General features: G+C 41.6%; 1 protein-coding gene across 3 annotated transcripts; it reads left to right on the forward strand.

Moving 5' to 3' along the window:
- Window positions 1–351: 351 nt before the first annotated feature.
- Window positions 352–22737, forward strand: NSG1 (neuronal vesicle trafficking associated 1). Of its 3 annotated transcripts, none has more exons than XM_069014456.1 (5): window positions 352–600; window positions 933–1173; window positions 4861–4977; window positions 15626–15736; window positions 20952–22737. In XM_069014456.1, the coding sequence occupies exons 2-5, from the start codon at window positions 1045–1047 to the stop codon at window positions 21150–21152; spliced, it is 558 nt and encodes a 185-aa protein (XP_068870557.1). In that variant the 5' UTR covers window positions 352–600; window positions 933–1044; the 3' UTR covers window positions 21153–22737. The 3 variants fall into 3 exon arrangements, with proteins under 3 accessions (XP_068870557.1, XP_068870559.1, XP_068870558.1); XM_069014458.1 differs by having other exon boundaries at window positions 1020–1173; XM_069014457.1 differs by having other exon boundaries at window positions 353–600; window positions 1023–1173.
- The last annotated feature ends 168 nt before the right edge of the window (window positions 22738–22905 follow it).

Genomic DNA, 22905 nt, shown 5'->3' on the forward strand with positions numbered 1-22905 from the left:
CCCGGCTCTCACCGTGCTGACCGCACACTCGTCCCTTCCCCGCAGGAACGACCGGAGGGAGCAGAGCCGGCGAGCTCGCCCTGACTCAGGCGGCCGCCAGCGGGGAAGGCGAGGCCGGGCCCCCCGCCGCCGCCGCCGCCTCGTTTAGCGCAGTTTCTCCGCTCGAGCCGCCGCCGCTGCCCTCGCCGGGGCTGTCGGGGCTCGCCGTGCCGGGCACAAGCAGCGCCGAGCGAGGCAGGGCGGCTCCGGCCCCGTTAGCGCACGGCCCCGGCCGCCGCCCCCGCACGGCGCGGCCCCGCCCGGGGAGGGGCGCGGGGGGCGGCGCGTCCCGCCCGGGCTCCGCGGCCGCCGCCCCCTGCACCTGCTGCCGCTGCGCCATCGCCGGCTGGGGGGAGCCGCCGCCCGCTCGTCCCCGCGGGGCCCCTTTGTGCTGCTGCTCCAGAGCTGCCTCAGCCAGGCGGCGGCTGCGTCACGGCCCCGGCGCTGCGGCCGCCCAGAGCCACCCGCGGAGGGAGAGCCGCCGCCTCGCCCCCCGCTCCGCCATCGCTGCGCGGCCGCGGCGGAACGACGCGCCCCGAGCCAGGGCCGGCAGCTGCGGCGGTGAGTGGCGGAGCGCGGCCCCTGCCCCGCGAGGGCAGCCCGGGAGGGGGGCGAGGGCAGCGGCGGCGCCGGGCGTGGGGCTCCCGAGCCCTCCGCATCCCGCGGGCTGCGGGCGATGCCGCACCGGGCCCCGCCGGCGGGCATCGCTCGCACCACACTGACGTGTCGGGGATTTGGGGTGCTGTTTTGTGTGCGCGGTGGTTTGGGGGTTTTTTTAAACTTTGATAGCAGAAGCTCTGGTCATCGTTCGTACTTCCTAGAACGCCAGTACCTAACCGAGTCATAGCGGCCAACGCGTATTCTTTTTTTATATTTTTTATTCTTTTTTCCAGAAGGTATTTCGGGTCCCCCGAGGGCTGGGAAAAGGTCTGGTTTCTGATATTTTTGCATTTCTGTGCGTGTGTGCCTGTGTGTGCCAGCAGAAAATCCCTCTATCCTGGAAGAATGGTGAAACTGGGGAATAATTTCAGCGAGAAGAGCACAAAGCAGCCCCTTTTGGAGGATGGATTTGACACCATCCCCCTGATCACACCCCTGGATGTCAATCAGCTCCAGTTCCCACCTCCTGATAAGGTACAGTAGGCTTTAGTTTCCACCCTGGAGAATCACACCCAAATCTCGGGCAAACAACAAAAGAATAGGTTATGGGTAACGAGCAGCTTAGAAACGGCAAGAAATATGGGGTGTTTCAAGGCATGCTAGATCCCTCTGGGGAAAAAACCTGAACAGCTAAGCTCATGAAAATCCAGTAATGGTGATTTGCATTAAAAATCAGGGTGAAATGTTAGCAATAAGCATATAGAGATTTCAGTGCTGCTGTATGAAACATATACTATGTAAATACAAGCTTCTCTATGCTGTATTGTCACATCACTTCCTATTCAGTATCTTTCTTTCTTGTATCTGGAAGGTGTTGTGTATTTTCTGTGAAGAATACAAGTTTTATCTGTCAAAAAAATGCCCCCCTGATGGGGGAATAGACCCTGCCTTATTTCTCTGCAAGATGGGCATGGGCAACAGAGAGCACTTCCATTTTCCTTCTGTGCCTCAGTAAGAAACTAATGCTAACCCCAGACAAGCTGAAATAATGAGATGAGAACAGGCCATTGAGTTTTCTCCTTGGCAATTTATTTTGTTCAAAAACCTCCAAATAGGTGATTCAGATATCCTCTGTAGCTGCAAGGGGACAGTCCAGTGAGCTGCTTACAGGTTGGAAGGGAAATGTGCTTCCTGCATGCCTCATTACATGCCTTGTTTATTAGGGATTTAATTTTAAAGATTTGGAAAGGTAATGTGATAGCATTTAAATATGTTTATTGTTCTCACATATAAAGAATTCAGTAAGTGCTACTACACATGAGGCCCACAAGAGTAGGATTTTTTCAGGGTTTTCAGTATCCTGTTTTAATAGGATTCTTACCTGCACCTTTCCCACATGCATCTGGTAATAAAAAGCTTTGTGGCCTTCATACAGTTTTTATTTTTGGCCTTGTGTCTTCCACAAGCTGAATTCTACTTCCAGTTAAAGTGATAGCTATACATTCCTCAAACCTCAAAAAAAAAAAATCAAATAATCTTACCTTAAAGAATTTTAACTTGTAAAATTTTCCTCAGTAGAGTGTTGCTTGTAGGTAATACAAATAAATGTGTGACCTCCATTTTAATTGCCATCAACGCTGTTCTGTGTTGTTTGTGGTGACCAGTTGGCAGGCATACATGCAATAAGCCATAACAGCTGTTCAGGAGCCTGAGGGTCCATTTTATGCCCTCAGTTACATGGGTGTAAATCTTGTAACTGAGGACAAAATCACACCCTAAGGCTTTAGAACAAGTTAAGTCTTCCGTGTCTGATACATCTGCCAACTGGTGACTGGATATAACCGATTACCAAGGACCAATGACCAAAGGAATTTGTTCTGTTCCTGCACTGCTAAGCAGAAGTCTGAACGAGGGATCTGTGTGGTAATAGGTTTAAGCTGAGCACAGCCTCTCTAGTGATTCCAGGGGTTTCTGTGCCAGCCCGGTTGCTCCTACTAGAATGGGGCAGAACTCCTCCCACCTGGATGGCATTTGCCTTGAATGAAAGCAAATGTCCAGCTAAGCTAGAAGCTTAAATAAATGAATATTTGATTGGTTCTTCTACTCTCCATTGTCCAATTGTATGTCAGCTTTCTTTTCCTTTTGCAAACATAGAGGGGGAAAATTAAATACATGAATTTATTGGTCCTGTTGGTGTCCTGTAACTGGTTAGTCATGTCAGTGTCTCTTTACTGGTTGCTACAGACTCAAAGGCAGGAGCAGAGCAACTGATACGAAGAAAAGAAACAGTATTAAGAAAAGATTGACACACTGATAAAATTCTGAAGTATGCAGACACTCATGTATAATGAATAGGAGTACATACTTCATATATCTCTGCTTATTATTCACTTGCAAGGCTCCAGCATGGCAGTGAAGCATAACTTCTTGAACAGTAGTGACTACAGTGCTAAGGATTTGATGATTTTGACAGTTTCTAAATTAGAGGGATGAAGTGATTTAAATTCATATTTAGATATGTTAAACAAAAGAAGACATTACATAACCAAGCAGTTAGAACTGTACATTCAGTGTCAGCTGAATGTGATTTGAGTTGCCTGAGATTATGCAACGTAAAGGGGGGAGGAAGGGAGCTAAAATGTTAAAAAGCATTCCAGAAATCGTCAGGCAGTTAACTTCCATGATGCTGTTGGGCAGCTATAAAGTTAAATAGGTAATAACTACTGTCTTACTAATTATAGCTGAAAATAGGTAAGTAGTTTTTAAACTTCTGTCCTGAACAAATATACTGTCAAAGTGTTCAATAAACTTTATGGTACTGAGTCTAGGTACAGTTACACATTCTAGGTACCTTTCAGGGAAGTGAGAAGAAAGGAACCCAAAGCTTGTAATTTCAGAGTCTGGCTACCTGAAGTGTCACAGTCTTAACTGCAGAAAGATGGAGAGAGACTATTTACAAGGGCATGTAGTGACAGGACAAGGGGGAATGGCTTTAAACTGAGAGTAGCTCTAGTGTGAGGATGGGGAGGCCCTGGCACAGGTTGCCCGGAGCAGCTGAGGATGCCCCATCCCTGGAAGTGTTCAAGGCCAGGCTGGACAGAGCTCTGATCAGCCTGGTCTAGTGGAAGGGGTCCCTACCCATGCCATGGGGTTGGAATAAAGATTATTAAAGATAATCTTTAAGGTCCCTTCCAACCCAGGTCTTTCTGTGATCATGTGTTTGCTATTAATACCACAGGCTGTGCTAAAGATAGAATTTGATTCTCAAAATTCTAAAAGAGTAGATATTTATTCCTTGGAAAAACAGAGGAAATTGAGTAAACTGTAATAGTACCATCAGTACAATAAACTGCACCCTATCTTGAAAACAATACTTGGAAAAAGATTCTGAAAAATGCAGAAGACAAAAATGAGGCAAATAGGTTAGGGATGTGAAAATTTTGTATGATTAGAATGCCTAGGAGAACACTAGAGATAAAACTGACGTAATGAATATTTTGGGAATACAGGTAAGGTGCTAAATTGTACAGCTTGGGGCAGTAGTTCATAGCAAGGAAAAAACTGAAGAGCCTTGGGTGTTTGAAGAAATCTCATTAACACAAGGGTTCGTGTGCATCTTGCTGCTTGCAGCTGATAATTCAGAAATTAGATGTTAAAAATAAGAGTGCCAAGGGCCATAGTCTATCACATGGTGAATAGCAACTAGAGTACATGGGTTATTTCAGGTTTTTTTTTTTAACTCAAAATCCTGCCATCAAAGAACATGGCATCTTCATCTGCAAGAATTTTCTGGGTACTCTTCAATAGTCTTCTGTTGGTCTCCAGTTTGAAATCCCTGTAATGGAATTTCCTGAAGCAAATGGAGGTGGCTATTTTCAAACTACAATGTGGAAAGGTCCATGATTTGGATTTGATCTATCCTGGCCTAGTATAACAGCACAGTATCACCACAGATGAAAAAATTGAACTTTTGTGAGACTGGTGAATAACGAGTCTTCCTGTAGGTTCATCAAAACCACTTTGAGAGGTAAGTTAGTTGATGTTTGATATGCTGGAAAAAATAAGTAATAATTTAGAGCTTTCAAAGAAGAATTACACAAAATGGGGACAGGAAAATAGATGTGATAGATGTGCTTGTAAGCAGATAAGAGTTAAAGAATAATTAAGGGTTTTGTGGCCAGCTTTAGTTGATAGTTTTGTGATTGATTCTTTTTCTTAAAGGTTGTGGTCAAAACAAAAACAGAATATGAACCTGATCGCAAGAAGGGAAAGTTCCGTACTCCAAAAATAGCTGAATTCACAATCAGCATCACTGAGGGGGTTTCAGAAAGATTTAAGGTAAGCAGTGCTATCTGAAGATGTTAATGACTCAGTTGTGTTTGCAGAAGTGCTTAAAATCAATTGCTGATTGTAGTCAGAACTGGCTATAACAGGGTGCCTGTTGTGGGTGTAGCTGGACATGAGAAAAATAAATTCAATGTTATAATAGTCCTGTATTTAACAATTAGAAGCAAAATCAAATCTTGTAGCATTATTGGTTGTAGTCCCTCACTGGCAAATGAATTCTGAAGGTGTTTCTGTCAGTGTGTGGGTTTCAGAATGTGGCTTGCCAGGGTGTGTGTGGGCTGCACACAGGGAGGGCTCATGGCGTGGATAAAGCTCCTGTTTGTGTTGAAGGACAAGAACCACCAGAACATGTATTTTCTTTTTGGCTTCTTATTTATCTCTGTGGCCAAATCATTCTCTTAAAAGCACTGTCATAGTCCATTATGTATTTTTTATAGTTAAATATATGACTTGGCAGCCCAGGGATATATACCAGAGCTCTTTCCTATCAGTTTTCCTGGTCCAATTTAATCTTACGGTTTGGTGACAACTGTTACTGTCACATGGCAGTTCAGCAAGAATCTGACTCAGATTTATTCTTTAGTATTCACACCCTTATTAGTCCCTTCATTAGTCCCATAGGAAAACCTGAGAGCTTAACTGGTGCAAGGCTTGAATTACCTTTCCCCCTTCCCACTGGAGAATAGTTTTTCTTGTTCTGTGTAATTGAAGCAAACCAGGAAAGTTGGTACTTCAGCTCATGCTCTTCTGTTCTTTTAACAAAGGAAGGCTGCAGCTTTTAGGTGCTTTTAATTTGGCATCTTACCCAAGGATGCCAAAGCATTTTTTAAGCAGTAGGCAACCACACTCTTTAATGCACAAGTGCAAATACCTTTGCAAAGCCTAACATTTAGTATGAGGGGAAAATACAGAGCTTCAGTTAAGGTGTTGATTTTCTTTCTGTTGCACAGTTCTAAACTCTGTCTGCATGATAGGAGTTTTAGGGCACACCCCGAGATTTTGGTCCTGTTGTGCCTGAGCAGTGCTCTAAAAGCTGCCCAGGCCCAAGCTGACCTTCAGAAGTGAATGTGCAGCTCACAGTGGAATCAGAGCATGCTAAAGAAACAAAATGAAGGCTCCAGGAGGGATTACATTGTGTTTGGAAAGGAACTTTGCAGAGTGTTGCTATGACAAACGTTTTAAGTGCCATTCACCTGGTGGAGCCTTCAGCCATCCAGTGAAGCACATAGGTTCCCAGTCAGCTGTGTGGGGAACCACCCCAGACAGCCAAGAAGAGATGTTATGGGGTGTGGTAGGGTTTTACTAAGGAGGTAGGAAACCTAGTTCCAGGTTTTCCTATTCCTTGATTTGGGGCAAGGATGTCCCATCCCTCAGGGAAAATGCTACATTCTGACTAACATTCTCTATCCTCCTGGCTCCATAGTAGCAGTGCTTGAGAGTAATCCCCTTCCTCTCAGGTGAGGGTTTGGTAAATGCAAATGGACAGCTCAGAACAAGGAGAGCTTATGTCTGGCTGTCTTTGTGCAGTCCTGGTCACACTAAGGTGATTGGAAAATGCTTACTGTGTTGTAGAAGAGAAAGGAGAGGCAGTTTTTAGTTTGAGTGCCCTGCTAGGACTTTGGTTCCAGGCAGCTGAGCAGAGCCTATACCTGAAGAATTTTGCACTTAGGGTTTAGCAGTAGGGCCTAATGGATTTCATTGCTGGAACATTAAATTGTAGCTGAGGAAAGGTTTTGAGTATCTTAGTCACATCTAAAAGGTTTGTGCATCCTTTTGTAAATCTGGGGGGTTTTTCTGTCTTTGTTGGGAGAGCTGAGCAAATGAGACTCTGCTGAAAACAAATAAATAGCTTGTCGTGCTGGTGGGTAGTCTTTTCTAATTTGTATAGCTGAACAGTTAAAAGCCTGAGGATTTTTGCATTGCATTTTTATATACCTTTGGATGGCATACTTAAGTGAAATATCTTTTAGATATTACTTTATGATGATCGCTCTGGGATTAATCTCATACTACAGGGTTGCTAGGTTTTGCTGCTAGGTAACTACTGCATCAGAGAGAGGTTTCTGTAAGATTTAGTATCTCTTGGGAATTGCAGGGTGATTCACATTGTGGCTGTAAGTCTAGGTTTCTAAAGAAGAGTGTGGGGATTGATCAATTAGGAAAATTGTGGTTCAGTTAATTGAAAACAATGTTCATGCAGAACATTCAGGTCCTAAAAGTGTCCCTTAATCTCTATGTAACAATTTTAGAATTGAATTACACTGCTTGCAGCATTTTAAAGAAAACTGACTAGTTCTCCAGCAGGGATGATTGTCGTATTCACCACTCCCAGTAGTAAATATGACATGAATAATTGATAACATTTCATAAATTTGTAGATGAAAAGTACTGATTGTGTGAGGTTTTCTCCTGGGTCCTTATTAATTGTGAACCATCATGTTAACTTCTGCTGTTGATTCTGAGAGAGCAAAAAGATATTTGTTTGAAAATTAAATATTTGCTATAATTATGAAATGCATTATTTAACTGGTGAGATATTGACTTTGGCTTGTGTTCATGAAAAAACTTTCAGATGCTGTTTTAATGACTTCAGTGTTGTACATCACTGATGCACAAGCTTGCCACAAGACACAGCCCAAATGTTGTGCTAAAAATAAAGCAAGTTAGTCATATTTACAAGTAATTCACATGTGTATTCTAGGATGTACTTCTTAAATAATGACAAAGCAGATTGTATTTTTCGGATTCAGCAGTGCAGATCATCTAAAGCTGTTCTTGAGAAGTTACACATTACAACAAATGAAGTCGCTCCAGCATGGGCCTATGTCATGTAGATCATTTGGTGTTTTAGCACCTGGTGAATAATCAATTATAAAATGTATTTTTCTGCATTCAATTCACATTACCACAGTTGTTATAACAGAGCTGAGAATGTTTACAAAGAAAACTGCAAGTATAATTTTCCTCTATGAAACCACATTCTGAATTCAAATCAGAATCTCAGAAGAATGTGAAGATTTCCTAATTCTGAGAACCCTGTTGTCTTAATTTATTTTTATGGCACTAACCACACCAAGGAAGATGTGATTTTTCACTGGAGATTATTTCCCATATAGAAACAGAAGTCTTGCTTTTGTTCTTTTAACAGTGTAGGCTTATGTGGGGAGTTGGTTCTTCACATCTGGAAAGCAACTTTGAACAAGGCAGATTTTTCTCTCTTGTAAATTGTCCACTATACAGAGTAACACAAGGCTGGAAATGTAACTTCAAAGGAGCCTTGTGATTCAGGACATAGAAGGAAGTTAGGGCAGAAGAAAATTGATGGTATGAATTACCCAAGGCCAAACTTTTGCCTCCCCCATTGACAGAGCAGTGTTTTTATGATGTCCAGTTGGATTTTGTAGTGGGATGTCTACTCCAGCACCAATTGATTGGGCTACAGCTGGCAGTTGTGTACAACCACACCCATTTTAAAAAATCTGTTGTATCAAAGCATTTTTTTCTGTCTTTGAGAAAACCTCAATAAAGAACATTTAGAGGTGTTTTGAAAGCAAACGCTGATTTTTCATAATAAATTTCAAGCCCTTAAATCAACCCAAGCTGTGATATGCCTTCAGCCTTTTCCTTCTGTTCAAAAGCAGTTCAGTTCTTCTGACTTTATCCTTGACATCTCTACATCCATCTAACTGCAGAGCCAAAGCCTCAAGCTTATCTCTGTGCTAAGACCGTGCAAACCGTGTACTGTCAGGTAGCAAGCAGCTGTTGAAATGTCTACATGAGGTTATGGGAGAGGAATTGGAACTTCAGGATCAGTTCTCGCAGTTTTTCCTGGTCACTTTAAGACTGCAAAAATGTAAGCAACATACATCTAACTGTTCAGGGCTTTTTCTATCTTAAAAGGGGCATCCTTCAAACATGCTTCTGCCTCAACACTTTTGTACCTCTTCCTAGTAATGCCAGTGATTATTATTGCTGCAAAAATAATCAGAAACAAGGAAAACAGTTCTCTCTTTGTTGCTGTGTGATTACTTTGTGTGTTGAGTAGCTCTTTGCTCCCACTTTAAAAGTCTCTTAAGAGCCTGAGATGTCAACTGATTCCTGTACAGGTATCACTTCCTTAAGTATATTCTGTGTCTGTCACTTAGTGCTGAAGAGTGACAGGTACTTAACTGTCATTAGTAGTTCTGTTCCTCCAGTGGAACCACTCACAAGATTAAAGTTGCTCACGAGTATAAGTCTTTGGCAGGCTTTGAATTTTTTCATTACTACTTCAAATAAGAAAAAGGAGGTGGTTCTTTCAATGTAACTTATTTTAAAATAATTGATGTAAGTATAAAGGCACTGCATGGCAACTGTCATTTTTCCTTTTTTTTATGTTTGACATTCTCTGATATGACATTGACAATCCTCCTGCTAAATTTTTGATTGAAAGGAATTTTATAGTCAGAGCTGGAAGATTTAAGTAAAGTGGATGCTTAACACAGTTCCCCTGCTATAAGTCAGGTGTCCTCTGCCACTGTCTCCATTAGAAATCCTTTTACTGGAACAGAACCAGTCACACTGGTGACAGAGAAGATGTTTTGGATCTCTCCAGATGTATCACTTAAATAACCTTTCCTCTTCTGTAATAACATTACGCAGCCTCTTTCCTGGCCTCAGTAATATCTTCTGGGTTTGTATGGGAAGGTACTAAGGTTCTTATCTTGGTGCCACAGGGTTTCTTGAACTGCTTCCTCAGATCCCTGTTGTTAAGAAACACAATATATGGTGTCTTGTGATGGAAGATGACAGGAGCATTGTCAGAACAACCGAGTTAAGCTGCAGTTCTAGGATCTCAAGGCCAGTGCCTTGTTAACCTGTTTTGTCTAACACTGTGTCCCTCAGGTTTCATTAATCAATTCCCTTGCAGACTGGTCCTGTTGTCTTGCACTGTCACTGTTAATAAGCTCTGGATCTGTAGCTTCTTTTCTGTTACTGTCCTCATGAATCTGCCTGCCTTTTTTGCTGCTACTCCCAGTCATCTCCAGGTAAGCATCCAAGGCAGTTCTCTCCTCCTCTTTGTCATTTCTATTTGAGAAGGACAGTGTTTGGATTTGTCCTGCTTTTTCTGTACAAGCTGCCCCAAAACTATCATCCTCTTTGAGCACAAAGTTTTGATGGAATTGTTGTGGTGAAGAAATAAAGTTTAATAGATAGATACTAGTCATACAGCTAAACATGACATGTAATGTTAGAAATACTCTTCTGAAACAAGGCATCTGCTTGTCTTTTGGAGTTACTGGTCATCCTGTATATTCCCACAGCAAGTATAGGGCATTGTACCAGGGTGTTCTGCGTGATTTGCATTGCTCTGTAAATGAATACGAGTCAAATATTGCATGTATAGATGTAAATGTTCCTTTTTTCTTTCACATTGCCATTTCCCACAAGGTGAACTTTTCTTAATCCTTGAGTGTGTTGTTTTAGACATGTTTTTCATTTAAACTTCCAGGGACAGGCTGAGGTAATAGCAAACAAGGACATAATTTTGCAAAAGCAGTGGTAAGTGCAAAGCTGATTTTTGTGCTCTCTAATGTGCTGGTAGAGGGCATTGTGTAGCTGGAGATGCAAAATTTTAGTGGAGAGAGGTGAAATGGAGGTCACGGCCATTAGCAGGAAAGTCAATGCAATGTTCTACGAATTTTTGTCTGTGGGATGTAGCCAGACACAATCTATTGTAATTACAGGCCATCTGCCTAAAATTCTCTTGTAGTTTAAATTGGATAGCAATAATCTTAGTTTCCTGTCCTAAGTGGTTGCACAGAGTTGCTGTATTTCACCCCAGAGGTCTCTGCATTTTACTGGTGAGCAAAGCATTAATTGGCTATAAATCACTTCATATGAAAGGTGCTCTATAAGCGTGTTTCCACTCTTCTTGTTCAGTGCTGGCAGCAAGTCTGTGCCTTGCACTTTACAGAGAGATCAGAAATGAAAGTTGTGTCCCAGGAAGCTGCAGCTGAAATAGATAATGCATAGATGTAGAGCAGAGATGAGATGTGACCAAGTGCCAGTGACTGAGCAGTGAAAATCATGGCATATCTTGTTAGTTCCACTTTAGTTCCACTTCTAATAAGAGGAATGCTTCTATAGGGGTTTGTGTGCTGATGGAAGGAAAAGCATGGAGGAAGGCGTGGTGCAGAGCAGCACAGTATGAGTGGCTTAATGAAAGAACTTCAGGCAAGAGGAGGCATTAGACAAGTAGAGGTGAAGGAGGAGAAATGGATGATACCCAGGCTTTAGTGGGACAGTAGGATAAAATAGCAAGGTGGATGGAGCTGAGAGAAGCAAAGAGGGTAGACTTGTGCATGCCTTGAAACATGGCCAGGAAAGGGTGTGAAGGAAGCAGGCACTGTTGGTGCAATTGATGAATTCTGCTGTAGTATTATCCAGCTGGATGAAAAAGGTAGTCCAAATAAACATTAGTGGAGTGAGGAAGGAGGAGATTGCAGAAGCCAGGCAGAGAAAATGCAGCTTGCAGTGTTTCACAGCCGAGGCAAAGTAGCATGGACTGATGGGGAGGATCTGCTAGATCTTATGGTAAAGGCCTTATCACAAGCTGTTCACATGCTAGTGTAGTTGTCAGATATGGTGAGTTTCATTTGTTCAGTTAACTGCTTACAGAGTCTGAAGACAGGTTTTTTGCTGTGGGTGTGCTTAGTTCATTCATTAGTCATTTCTCATTTTGATTACTCTAATGGCTTCTGGCTAGATGTTGTCCTTCTTCTGCTCTTCACTTAAAATCTATTCAAAAATCTGCCACATACATAATTTCTTGTCATCTTCTCTGTTCACTTCATTTTGCTGCCAGATCCCCTTAAAACTAACTTTAAATGTCACACTCAAGATGAAAGCAAAATCACACTTTGAATTCCTAGGTAAAAGAAATGGTTATTTGTCCTATCATATAGTTATTTCAAGAAAAGTATTTTAAAAGCCCATTGCTCTTGAGGTGTGACAGTCACCTTGGAGTTATGCAGGATGTACATGGCAGTGAATGACCACAGTAATTCACAAGACTTCTGCTTGCACTGTGTGGGGTCCTGCACTGCCAGCTGGCTACCACAAAAAGGAGATTCAAGATTTCCTTCCAGAAGAAGGGAAGTGGTGCTCATGCATGCACTGCATCCACTCCTGCCTGAGGAATAGGGCAAATTCTGAGTAGTGTGTTGGTAGGAGGAAGAGAATAACTTTAGTTTATAGCAAGTGTGCAAAGTTGCTGTGGAAGAAAGCAATAAAATGGCAGCTTTGGGGTTGCTTGTGGTCTGAAGAGCAGCTTGTTGTTTCCTATCCTTTTATTTCTGAAAAGCATCTGGGAGGACAGGGCTCAGAAGGTGAAGCACAGAGGCTGCACTGTGTTAGGGGAGAGAAGCTGACTGCCTCAGGTTCAGAAGTGAACATGGGGATATGGCCATTGTGGACTATCAGTGGTGGGTTATTATGAAGTGGAGAAAAATGGCTATTAGTAAAAAGGGAAGGATTTTCAACTTAAAAGGGAGATGTGGGCTGGGTTAACTGGTGATGGCAATCACCTTGCAAAGAAATCCATCACTAGATTCCATCTGTGCCATTTGCAGCTGCAACTGTCTTTAAATAGAAGTTACTTCTATCCTGAAGGATGGTAAAGAAGGGAGCTTCTCTCCTAATAGGAAGGAGACAAGATCTTACTTGATTAGGGATTTGCAACTGGAGCGTGATTGCGAATCACTGGAGATAATGAGAGTAAAAATTTACATGGTAATACCAAAATTAGTAACATTAGGAAATACAGTAAGTGAGAGAGAAAAATTCTGTGAGATTTTTGAAGCAGGACCCCTGAGAATGCTTCCCATGACTTCCTGTGTGGCAATGGAGGAACTTGTACAAGCAGTGAGAACTCACAGCTCCACAGTGTCACTGAAAACAGGTCTCAGCAAGTCACGCCTGCGGCTGTGGCTCTGCAACCTGCCAGGCTCCAGCAATCAACACAACACTGGGCTTTTTATCTTCTTTTAAAAAACAGTTACTTCTCAGAACAGTTTTGAAGCTTTGAAAAGTGATCCTGCAGTGATTGTAGAAATACAGTTTTTCCTTAATGTCTTAGTATTTAGTCTCAGTTACAAAATAGCTTCTTAGTATGTTGTCTCAGTATATTCCTGAGACCTCATCTATATATCAGAATGGTTACAGCTGGGAAATAATGTTACAATTCTACTACTGGCTGCTAGTAGAAGGGCCAGGAAATAGGTTAAAATACTTTGAGACTTGAGAATATTTTTCAAAACATTTTAAACTCTTAGCTCCTATCTGTGGTGGAGACAAATATGAGCTGGGTTGATCTGTGCCATAGCAATTGTTCTGCCTGATGTCCGTGCTCCATGTCACAGGCCTGTGCACCTAAAGAGAGCAGCCTTTGCTGAAGGCTGTGTGGAGCCAGAAGCCTGATTAAAAACCTATCAGAAGGGCTGAGCTAGGGCATAGCTGCACCAGGAATGGGGATATGTGTGTGTGTTATGTTGGTTGTTATTAAACTGGGCCACAGGGAATGACCAGAAAGGAAGGTGAAAATGTACTTTGTCTCTTGGATTCATGCAGGACATAGTGGGCATGGGAGATGTAAGCATACAAGGTTGGCAAGACAGAGTGAGCTATCCATGTTAACTTTTGTGTATGCAAACAAGTAACAAACTTGGAAAAAGACTAATTAGATATGAAAATTCTTGTCAATTTGAAGTTTTCAGAGGGTAATTAAGAATATGATTCCTTTTTCTTTTGTAATCCAGAGACTGTTGAGAAACTGAACATGTTGCTATTAACCAGAAAGGTCCTTTGCTCCAAGTCTCATTTCAACTGGCATTGTTACATTAATATCTCCATTTCTCCTGCTAAATTACTTTTTGATCTGCAGTTCTCCTTGCCTCTACTCCAGCCTTCCTTTTTTTTGCTTATTTTCTTTCTGTCAAAAATCTTTAGTAAATCCTTGGATTCAGCAACACACAATACTCCTAAACCTTGTTTCAGCCAGGAAATATAGCACTTGCTGTTGTCTGCCCATGATGAAATTTGCTTTCAGAGGATGAGAAGTCCCTTAAGTTTATTGTAGTCCTGAAATGTCCTAATACCACTGCCACACACAGTTTGCAGTGTTGCAAACTCTGTTAGTTCAGATGTTTATCATAAAGGGGATATGTGGTGGTTGTTTTTACCAATAGGCAAAGCTACAATTTTTTGTTGTTTTTGCTTTTTCAAATACCAGATTATTCTTGTTTCAATTAATTGACCCCGTTATGCCTTAGTTAGTTCTCTTTTCTCTTAGAACTATGCTTTTTCAGGAGGTCTGTGTAGCTGGTTTACTCATCTTACTTTAAAATTTAGATCATATTATGCTTTGTTTTAAAAAATGAATCATATAATCTTGTTTCTGTTTATTACTGTTTCTTATGCTGTAGGACATGCCTGCTTCTTTCTAACTTGCCAAAAAGAAAATTCATCTCAATCACTCTTACTGTGTTATCTCCATGACCTACTTATTTGTCTATCAGTAGTTTTAGAATAATACAAACACATCTGGGATACTCTCCCAGGTAATGAATGCTATTTGCTCAGCTCATACCTTCCACAAAAATGGGTCTGAATTAGAGAGGTTTGCACTGTAAGTGCTGGACAAAATTTTGTGCTTCCTCTCACCAGTGGGTGATGTAATTCTAAAGATAATTCTGTCTTGTGTCACACCAGAAGGCTGCTGGTCTCCAGCTGCTCAGAGTTTGTACCTAGGAAGGGTTAGCTTGATACACAGATTTCAGATTTGTCTTAAGGTGTGTCTTGGACTTCTCCACAGCCCAAGTTCAGGGCCAGAGAGGTACTGAAGGACATGGTGAAAAGCCAGGCAAGGCTGTCTGCAATGGCTTCTCTATGAGCACTGGGGGAAGAGGTGCCATACAGCTCCTGAGGGCCAGTCCAGTGTTGAACATGGTGTATCCCTTATGGATCTGGCAGTGAACTACTCCTGTGCAGTCTCTGTGTGATGAAGCAGTACTCTGTCAACCTATAAATTAAGGAGCATTGAGCAACCAAGAATGCAGAATGCTGGTGCAACTATCCCTAAGTTCAGAGCAGGTGCAACAAACTCTGATCCTAACAAGAGAGGGCAGACATTACTTTCTCCATGCTGTGCAAGAGTCACCTCTGGATGGCACCTGTGCTAACTTACTATCACCTGACTGCATTCTTGGACAGGCACAGGGAAAACAAACATGCTTATCAGCTGACATTACCTAGACTTAGACTTACATCATCCACATGCTGAAAAAACAGCAGACACAAGCTACCTTGGTGTGTCCTGGCCTTGTGGGACTTAAACAGAAATGCAGTCAAAAAAGCCTTGCAGTACAGAGGCAACGGGCCACTGACCAGGTGATCCTCTTTCTTCTCTGAGAAGGGCAGGGTAGAAGCACTTATGTGCTGCTTCCCTGTTCTCCCTCAATAATTAAGCAGCTGGTTTTATCCTTTGCTTGATTTTACTGTAAAAGTGCATTCCCAGCTGACTTCTGCTGCCTGCAGTAACAAGCAGCAATAGAATAAGCACTGTGTTACTAACATAAGCATGTTTTATTTTTCTTTACAGGTAACTGTGCTGGTCCTTTTTGCCCTTGCATTCTTAACATGTGTTGTATTTCTGGTAGTCTACAAGGTTTACAAGTATGATCATACCTGTCCAGAAGGATTTGTTTTCAAGGTAAATCGCATACCCATTCTAGAAAAACAGTAAAGCATGTAATATTCTGTGTTGTTTTAGGCATAACCTTGATTAAGTCATGCTGTGTTGCACAGATTTGGTGTTTCTTTTCATAGGTTAGTGTGCTTCCTGCTATACTCTTTCTTGGTAATTTATAATTGAGGTTGTACCATTGCACAATATTAATAGTGCTATTTGCTAATGCTTAAAACATTGAAAATACAGCAAAAGTCCAAACACTGGTGTCTTTCAGACTTACTTCACCTGCAGTTGTCTGGACAAAGCCCTCATTTATGGGTCATATGGTTTAATGTTGCACGTTCCTCCAAATTACTGTATCTTAGAAAATAAGAAACTGATAAAATGTGGAGAAAAAAAATCTGGAATACGTGTCAAAGAAACAGTAGAGTGATGTTCTCATTAAGAGTAGTAGAGTTACTTCAGGGTTATTTTTGTAGGAAGAACTTCTTGTTCTAGAACAGTGACCTCCGAGCTCTACTGCCAAAAGTGATGCCAAAAAAGGGAAAACACATTTATTGGAAAAAATACTGGTTTTAACCAAAAGGGAGGCTGGGCTCACTTCATTTGTGTGAGATGGTAGTGCTGGCTCTTTTGCTATGGCCTGGGCTGAAAGTCAGAAAAGTAACACTGATTTCCCAGTTGTAAATTTAGCAGAGTTGAACTTGGCTGTAATTAGGTAAGAAAAGTAGCAGTGATAATGGCATTCTTTTCTTTAATTTTTTAATAATATTTAGTCATGTAATGAATCAAATGGGTACCCAGTATGAACTTCAAAAGGACTTAAGAAAGGGATGGCTGCCTCAGCACTCCTCAACAATGCTGTTCAAGATTTTATCTGTCACTTCAGGCACATAAATATCTTACAAGAATCTAGTCCAAAATTACAATCAGTGAAGCCCTTCTGGATTAATTTAGGTTCAAGCATTCAGTTGGTTACTCCTTTCCGTTTGTTCAAGGGCAAACGATACTGTGGTTACAATACTTGGCTGTGACTTAGAAGATCCAATTTTGGTTCTGCTGTTGGCTTTTTGTGTTGTCTCAGGCACTGAAACCCCTCTGTGTTCATGTCTCAGGGGACAACAGGCATTTTTTTCCCCCTAAGCTTTCTCTTGGCATTGAGCAGTTTGGAATATGGACTGTATGTTCCTTTCAAGCCTGTCTTGATGTGATCCTGACTTGACAGGAACGGCCAGTTACGTGTTCCTGTGTAAGTCTAGCAAGTCTCCTGCTTCTGCCTCCTTTCACACCATGATGTTCTCTCCTCTGAGTTGCAGCTTTCTGGCTTCTTTTGGCTTTTCTTGCCAGTGTCACAAGTATTTAAGGAAAGAACACTATATTTCAGTTGCCCTGTGAAGAGGGTCTGGTTGTGTTTCTCTCTTTCAGGTTGTGTGTTGGGACAGAAGTTAGGCAGAATGTCCCCATAGCTCAGGCTCTGTTTTTAAGGTGCAGCACATACACAGGGCTGCATCATGGTTACTCTCCTGGTGGTTTTCTTGGAGATGATGTTTTGTTTCCAGCTGCTTCATGGCATAATGCCAGGAAACACAGCATCTTTGGTCATGTAACCCCTTTTTTAAAAGAGTTCTACAGGATAAGGATGTTGGCAAATGACACAAGGCCTGAAAACTACCATTGTTAAGATGACTTTGCATCGCTTTTGGGGAGAGTCCATGATAGGTGATGGCATAGCTTGCCACAGATGTCCTAGGAAACATGAAGTCTGTCACCTTGTGACCAGTATCTCTGTGGACTGGCTTCATGCTTCAGGTGGACTGAACAACATTCTCTGGCCTGGATGTTCCCAGGTTTCAGATGCTGAGGTGATTTCCTGCTTAAGGCCAAAGGTGTGCCTGCCTCAGGAAGCCTGGTACTGCAGGAATCTCTGCATAAAGGCTGAGCTAACCACAGCTCTGAGTCAGACTCACTCTTCTCTGCTTTGATGCTCTCATACATGGAGCAGTTCCAAAGGTTTCTGCTGTACTACGCCTCCAGGGCATGAAGGTGTGCTTAAAAAGGTGCTCATTTTCCTTTGTACTGCAGTCTTATTTCTGTGCAGATTGGCTCTCTGGAGCACTCACCAGAACCTATTGGTGAGACTCACTGCAAAAACCTGAGTGCACTCACATCCTGAGCAATTTCCCCAGGGCTTCAGTATGTTCTGTACCCTATCTGTTACCCTTCAGCTTTTGTTGCCAAAGCACCTGTGTTCTATCAGACTTGTGGACAGTACAGCAAAGTCATTTCAGTGCATTGAAGACCGCACCATCAATTAAATGTTAAATTGGGAATTACTGACCCAGCAAAGTTAACGTGACAGAAGATACTATTTATAAGTGAATACCACTGGGGTCTTCATGTCAAAGAACAAAAGGAATAGTCTTAATTCAGCCAGATACAGGCTGGCAACCATGGTTTTCTCTGGTATCCAAGGCCATAACCTGTAACTAATTTCCAAAATAGAAGGATTGTGAAAAAAAGAAAAGACTGGCAGGTCACTCCAGAGCATCCCAGTTTCTCCTCATGGCCTTCCTTACTTCTCTCACATGGGAACCACAGAAACAAATAAAAAGGATGGAAATAAATGTTCTACATAGCTGAAAGTCTCAGGCAAGTGGTAGGGTAAGACTCAGCAGCAGTTCCCATCACCCAGTCACTGAGTGCTGCATGGCTTGCCTTGACTGGGAACTAAGCCAAGGGGCTGTCCTTGGGCAGCACACAAGGGGCAAGGAGTAAAAGGAGAGGTTTTCCCATTTCTTCTAGAAGCATGAAATCCTGGGAGCAAAAACACAGTCAAGGGAAACTGATGTGTGTTTCTTTAGGCTCTTCTGTCAGATATTTTGCATGTTTGTGACTACAAGTCCCCTCGACCCCCCAAAATCCCCCTCCCCCGACATTACTGAGTCATTTTTGCCTACTACAAAGCAAATAGCTTCTGAAGGCAACGCAAGATTCTGTGGCTTTTTTTCAGACTGTCAGTAATCTTGGCTTGTCTTCAGCTCTAATAATTATATTTGCTTGAATTTCCTTGGCAGATTTCATTAGTTCAATGGATTGTGTTCCTTTCCCCATCTTAAATATTTAGAATTGTGATTACATCCTGTGACTGGGTGAAATAATCACTACAAATATGTCTGTCTATGTACTTCTCAGTCATTTTATCACATCAGAAGTAGTGTCAGTTATCCCAGATAAAACATGGATAATACTTCCAGAAAAAGTATACGAATATGCGTATGAAATAGCTCCATTCCATGTTCCTGGATTATGTTTTTATAAATCTAGGTCCCAGTCTTGCAGCTGGCAAATAAATGATTATGAGCATGGGAAAGCCTCTGTTGACTTACAGTGCTGAATGGACACCGGTGCTGTTCAGCCAGGGTTAAATCCTGTCTGCTTTGTGCTGCTACTTCAACAAAACTGTGAGGGAGACTTGCCCCAGCGGCTGCCTTGACAAAAGATCACCAATAAAGGGAACCAGGGTGGCTGTGGTAACTCTGGGCACTCGTGTAAGTCTGACACACTTTGAGGTTTCTGTCACACCCGGAGTTCGAGCCAGTGAGGTGCTGAACTCTGTGGGAGGGCTGTTGGTTTTGTGACAGCGAGGCATCTTTGAGCCATCACGTGCCACATGATTGACGTCATCGGGGCAGGCAGGTTCTAAGACTAGCTGTGGGCCTCTTGTTTTTACAAGTATTCCTTTCTTCATTCATATCTTTTGATGATTTTTTTCATGCTAGCCTTTTTAGGAAGCAGAATTTGTATTAAGCCAAGACTGTCTGCTGGGTCTTCACCCATCTTTTGCTTTATGACTTAAACCCATTTGAAACTGTTGTTACTGGTGCTTATTTATGCCTTTTTTTTTTTTTTTTTACATAGACAAAAGTCAACTCAGAATTAAATGTGGGCACTTTTAAGGCAGCATCGGGTCCTAAAACCCACTGAATTTCTGCCTCTGTTTTTCTGCTGAGAAATTCCCAGTATAAAATTTTGTTTGCTGAGTAGGAGAACAGTGGCAGTTCAAAGCTGCTGTGCTGTAGTAGTATAAATTTTAGTCCTCTGGTGCTGGAAGCAGGAAGACTGAATATTCTATTTCTTTTTAAAACAGCCAGAGTAGAAATGACTGAATGCATTTTTCCTCAAGCTCCAGCTACTTCTAGCTTACAAAGAGTCAATTCAATTGCTCAGGTGACTGCCCTAACACATTGAAGTATAAGGCAAGACCGCCTGGACTGGCCAGTGTGGCAAGAGGACCTGCAGAGAGACCCCAAAACCTTCTGGGCCAAAACCTGGGGGGGGGGGGGGTCACAGTACACGTCCAAATCATTTTTTCCTTTGGTGCAATGAGCTGCTCCACAGGCTCTTCCTGCACCATCACTGGAACAGTTGCTGGACTATACTTGAGACAAACACACTGCACAGACACATTTAGTTTGGCTTTTAAGATGACAGCAAAATTTGGATCCTACTTTGTATTTTACTCTCTAAATTATCTATTTCACTTTCCAAAGCTCTAAGCATCTAGCAGGTTCTATTTAGTGTTCTTACACTCCTGAGAAATGAAATAATGTAGTCTCACAGCTCCAGAGAGCTTTTTAAAAGCCTGCTGTTGGCTACATCTTTCTGACAATCAGGAGTGAAGTATTTTGCATGTGTGTACACACTTGCACATACGCTTGGCTACCCACAGTGTTTTGCCTCTGTGTGTTAGCTACTGGGCTGTAAAACTGTTCATACCTTGGCACAAATATATTTGTATTAATTTCTGCCCCTCAGACTGCAAACACCAGGGTAAATTGCCTGAAGTTAATCTAACAGTAGGATACAGACAGCTGTTGTTGTAAACCAAACAGTTGGAATTTGGCGGGCAGAAATAAACAGCAAAATGTGGCTGGAACTGAAGACTGAATACTTTTAAGAAGAATTTTAGGCAAGCACATATCTTGTATGTTAATAATTCTGGCATATAAACCCAGATTGTTCTTCCTGGCAAATGCATGAGTAGTTTGAGGGTTGCAGGGAAGAACATTTTGAACACAGCAGGACAACACTGTAGTTAATTGCTGTATGTTGCATCTTGACTCACACAAAGTGACTGTTGGCTTAGGCTAAAAGGAAAAGGAGAAAAAAACCCTAACCTGCTTCATGTGTTTGGGGGGGCTGTATCTGAAATCTAAGCAATGGATTTTCTTTTCAGAATAATCAGTGCATTCCAGCTGGGTTGGAAAACTACTACTCTGAACAAGACTCCAGCGCTCGAGGGAAATTTTACACAGTCATAAATCACTACAACCTGGCCAAACAAACCATCACACGCTCCGTGTCCCCGTGGATGACAGTACTGTCAGAAGAGAAATTGTCTGAACAGGAGACTGAAGCTGCTGAGAAATCAGCTTAGTATGATAAGCTAATTATTAAAACTATGTCATTTGAAGGTAACTAAGGGACTTCAAGGAACTTTTCATTAATATAATTATGGATAATTTAGAGGTTACTCATGTTTATGGTGCAATTGCTTCTGTTTGCTGATACTGCTTTGCAAAAAAAAAAGAAAAAAATGAAAACAAATCTTGCTGCAGAACATTCATGGGCATAACCCCAGGTGCATATCAGCATTGCTGTAGAGCTTTGACACCATTTTCAATGTTAAAAAAAACCCCCCAATGTTAGATATGTTCTTGCAGTTTATTGGATACTGATGGATTTTGTCACTGGATTTTCAGGGCTTGGACCTTAGATAAATCATGTGTTCTGTTGTCTGAACAGATACTTAATTTATTAAGTTTTTGAATTCTTTGTCATTTTGCAAACTGAAACACCCTAGCCATAACTAGAGTGATCTCTTGTTTAGGTGAAAGCTGTAAGTAATCTTTAGTTTGGGCTCAAGCAAGAATGACAGTCAGCACTGACATCAGGGCATAATGTAATGTATGGAGAAAGAAACTGTCAGGTTGCATTTTTCCTTACATTTCCTTTACTGTTTTTGTAAGTGATAATGAAGTTCTCTGCAACAAGGCATGCTCAATGTTTTCTTATTGCTGTCAGCAGATTTAACTGCATTTCCACTGTGGCTTTAGCATCTTGGTAAGGATGTGCACTGAAACACAAACTAGATAGACATTATGGAAAAACACAGGCAGTTTTAGTGGTGGGTGTTGAGGATAGTGTAAAAAATATACAGTTCAGGATGTTCTAATGAGAAATGACATCTTTTGATCATTCTTAAGAGGCAGAAAGCCTATTCACATGTAGTCCACTGTGTCATTTGTTGGATACAGCTGAAGGAGTAAAATGTCTAAATTTTCTCTTGTATTACATTCACATTTTCCCTTTTTATTAGTTAGAAAGAGCTTTCTGTTTATGTATGGGTTGCAGTTCGATACTTTTTAAAACACAGAGCATCACAAGTGAAACAGTAGCATATTAGATACCACAACTGGCTGTTGAAGCTCCATGTGAAACAGAGTGAAGAGTAGAACTGTTTGTGTATGGCTTGGGAGGGGAAAGACATAGAAGAACATAGTATTGTGGATGCACGTTAAAGTTCCATTGTAATTACAAACTTACCTATTCTTTGTGTGAAATCATGTTTTCATTTTTATTACAAATCTTAAATATACATTATAAAAAGACATTTTATTAATTTAACATACAAAATAAGAGGGTGAAGCATCTGGGCAAGCCAGTTGCCTTTTTTATTCATGTAACTTGAATGGGACAAGGGAGAGTGGACATGTCAAAAGTTCCTTTTTTTTTTGGTAGAGTCTGTACAAAAATTAAGGGAGAACAGCAGTATAGGCTGTTTCTCAAGTTCTGTAGTAGAACAAACATGGTCAGCTCTACTGCTGTTTTTCTCCAACAGAAGCCTGTTATCCCAATACAGTAAAAATAACCATTATGACTCAATGTTCTAGATTGGATAGGAAATGTACATTACACAGTGCAGCTGTAAAAGGCTTTTTAATAAGTCATCATGGTATGTGGAATGCCGGAGAAGCAATAAACTATGTGCCAAGTTTTTCTTTGCATTTAAAAATATCAAGCTTATGTTAAGGTCTTTAAAACATAGCATGTTTTCATTTTCTAACAGGCAACTGCTTTATTGAATATAATTAATTCACATGTAACTTTTGACATTTTCACTCTGTGCA

The sequence above is a fragment of the Aphelocoma coerulescens genome, chromosome 4, assembly GCF_041296385.1.
Source record: "Aphelocoma coerulescens isolate FSJ_1873_10779 chromosome 4, UR_Acoe_1.0, whole genome shotgun sequence".
Classification (NCBI taxonomy): Eukaryota; Metazoa; Chordata; class Aves; order Passeriformes; family Corvidae; genus Aphelocoma; species Aphelocoma coerulescens.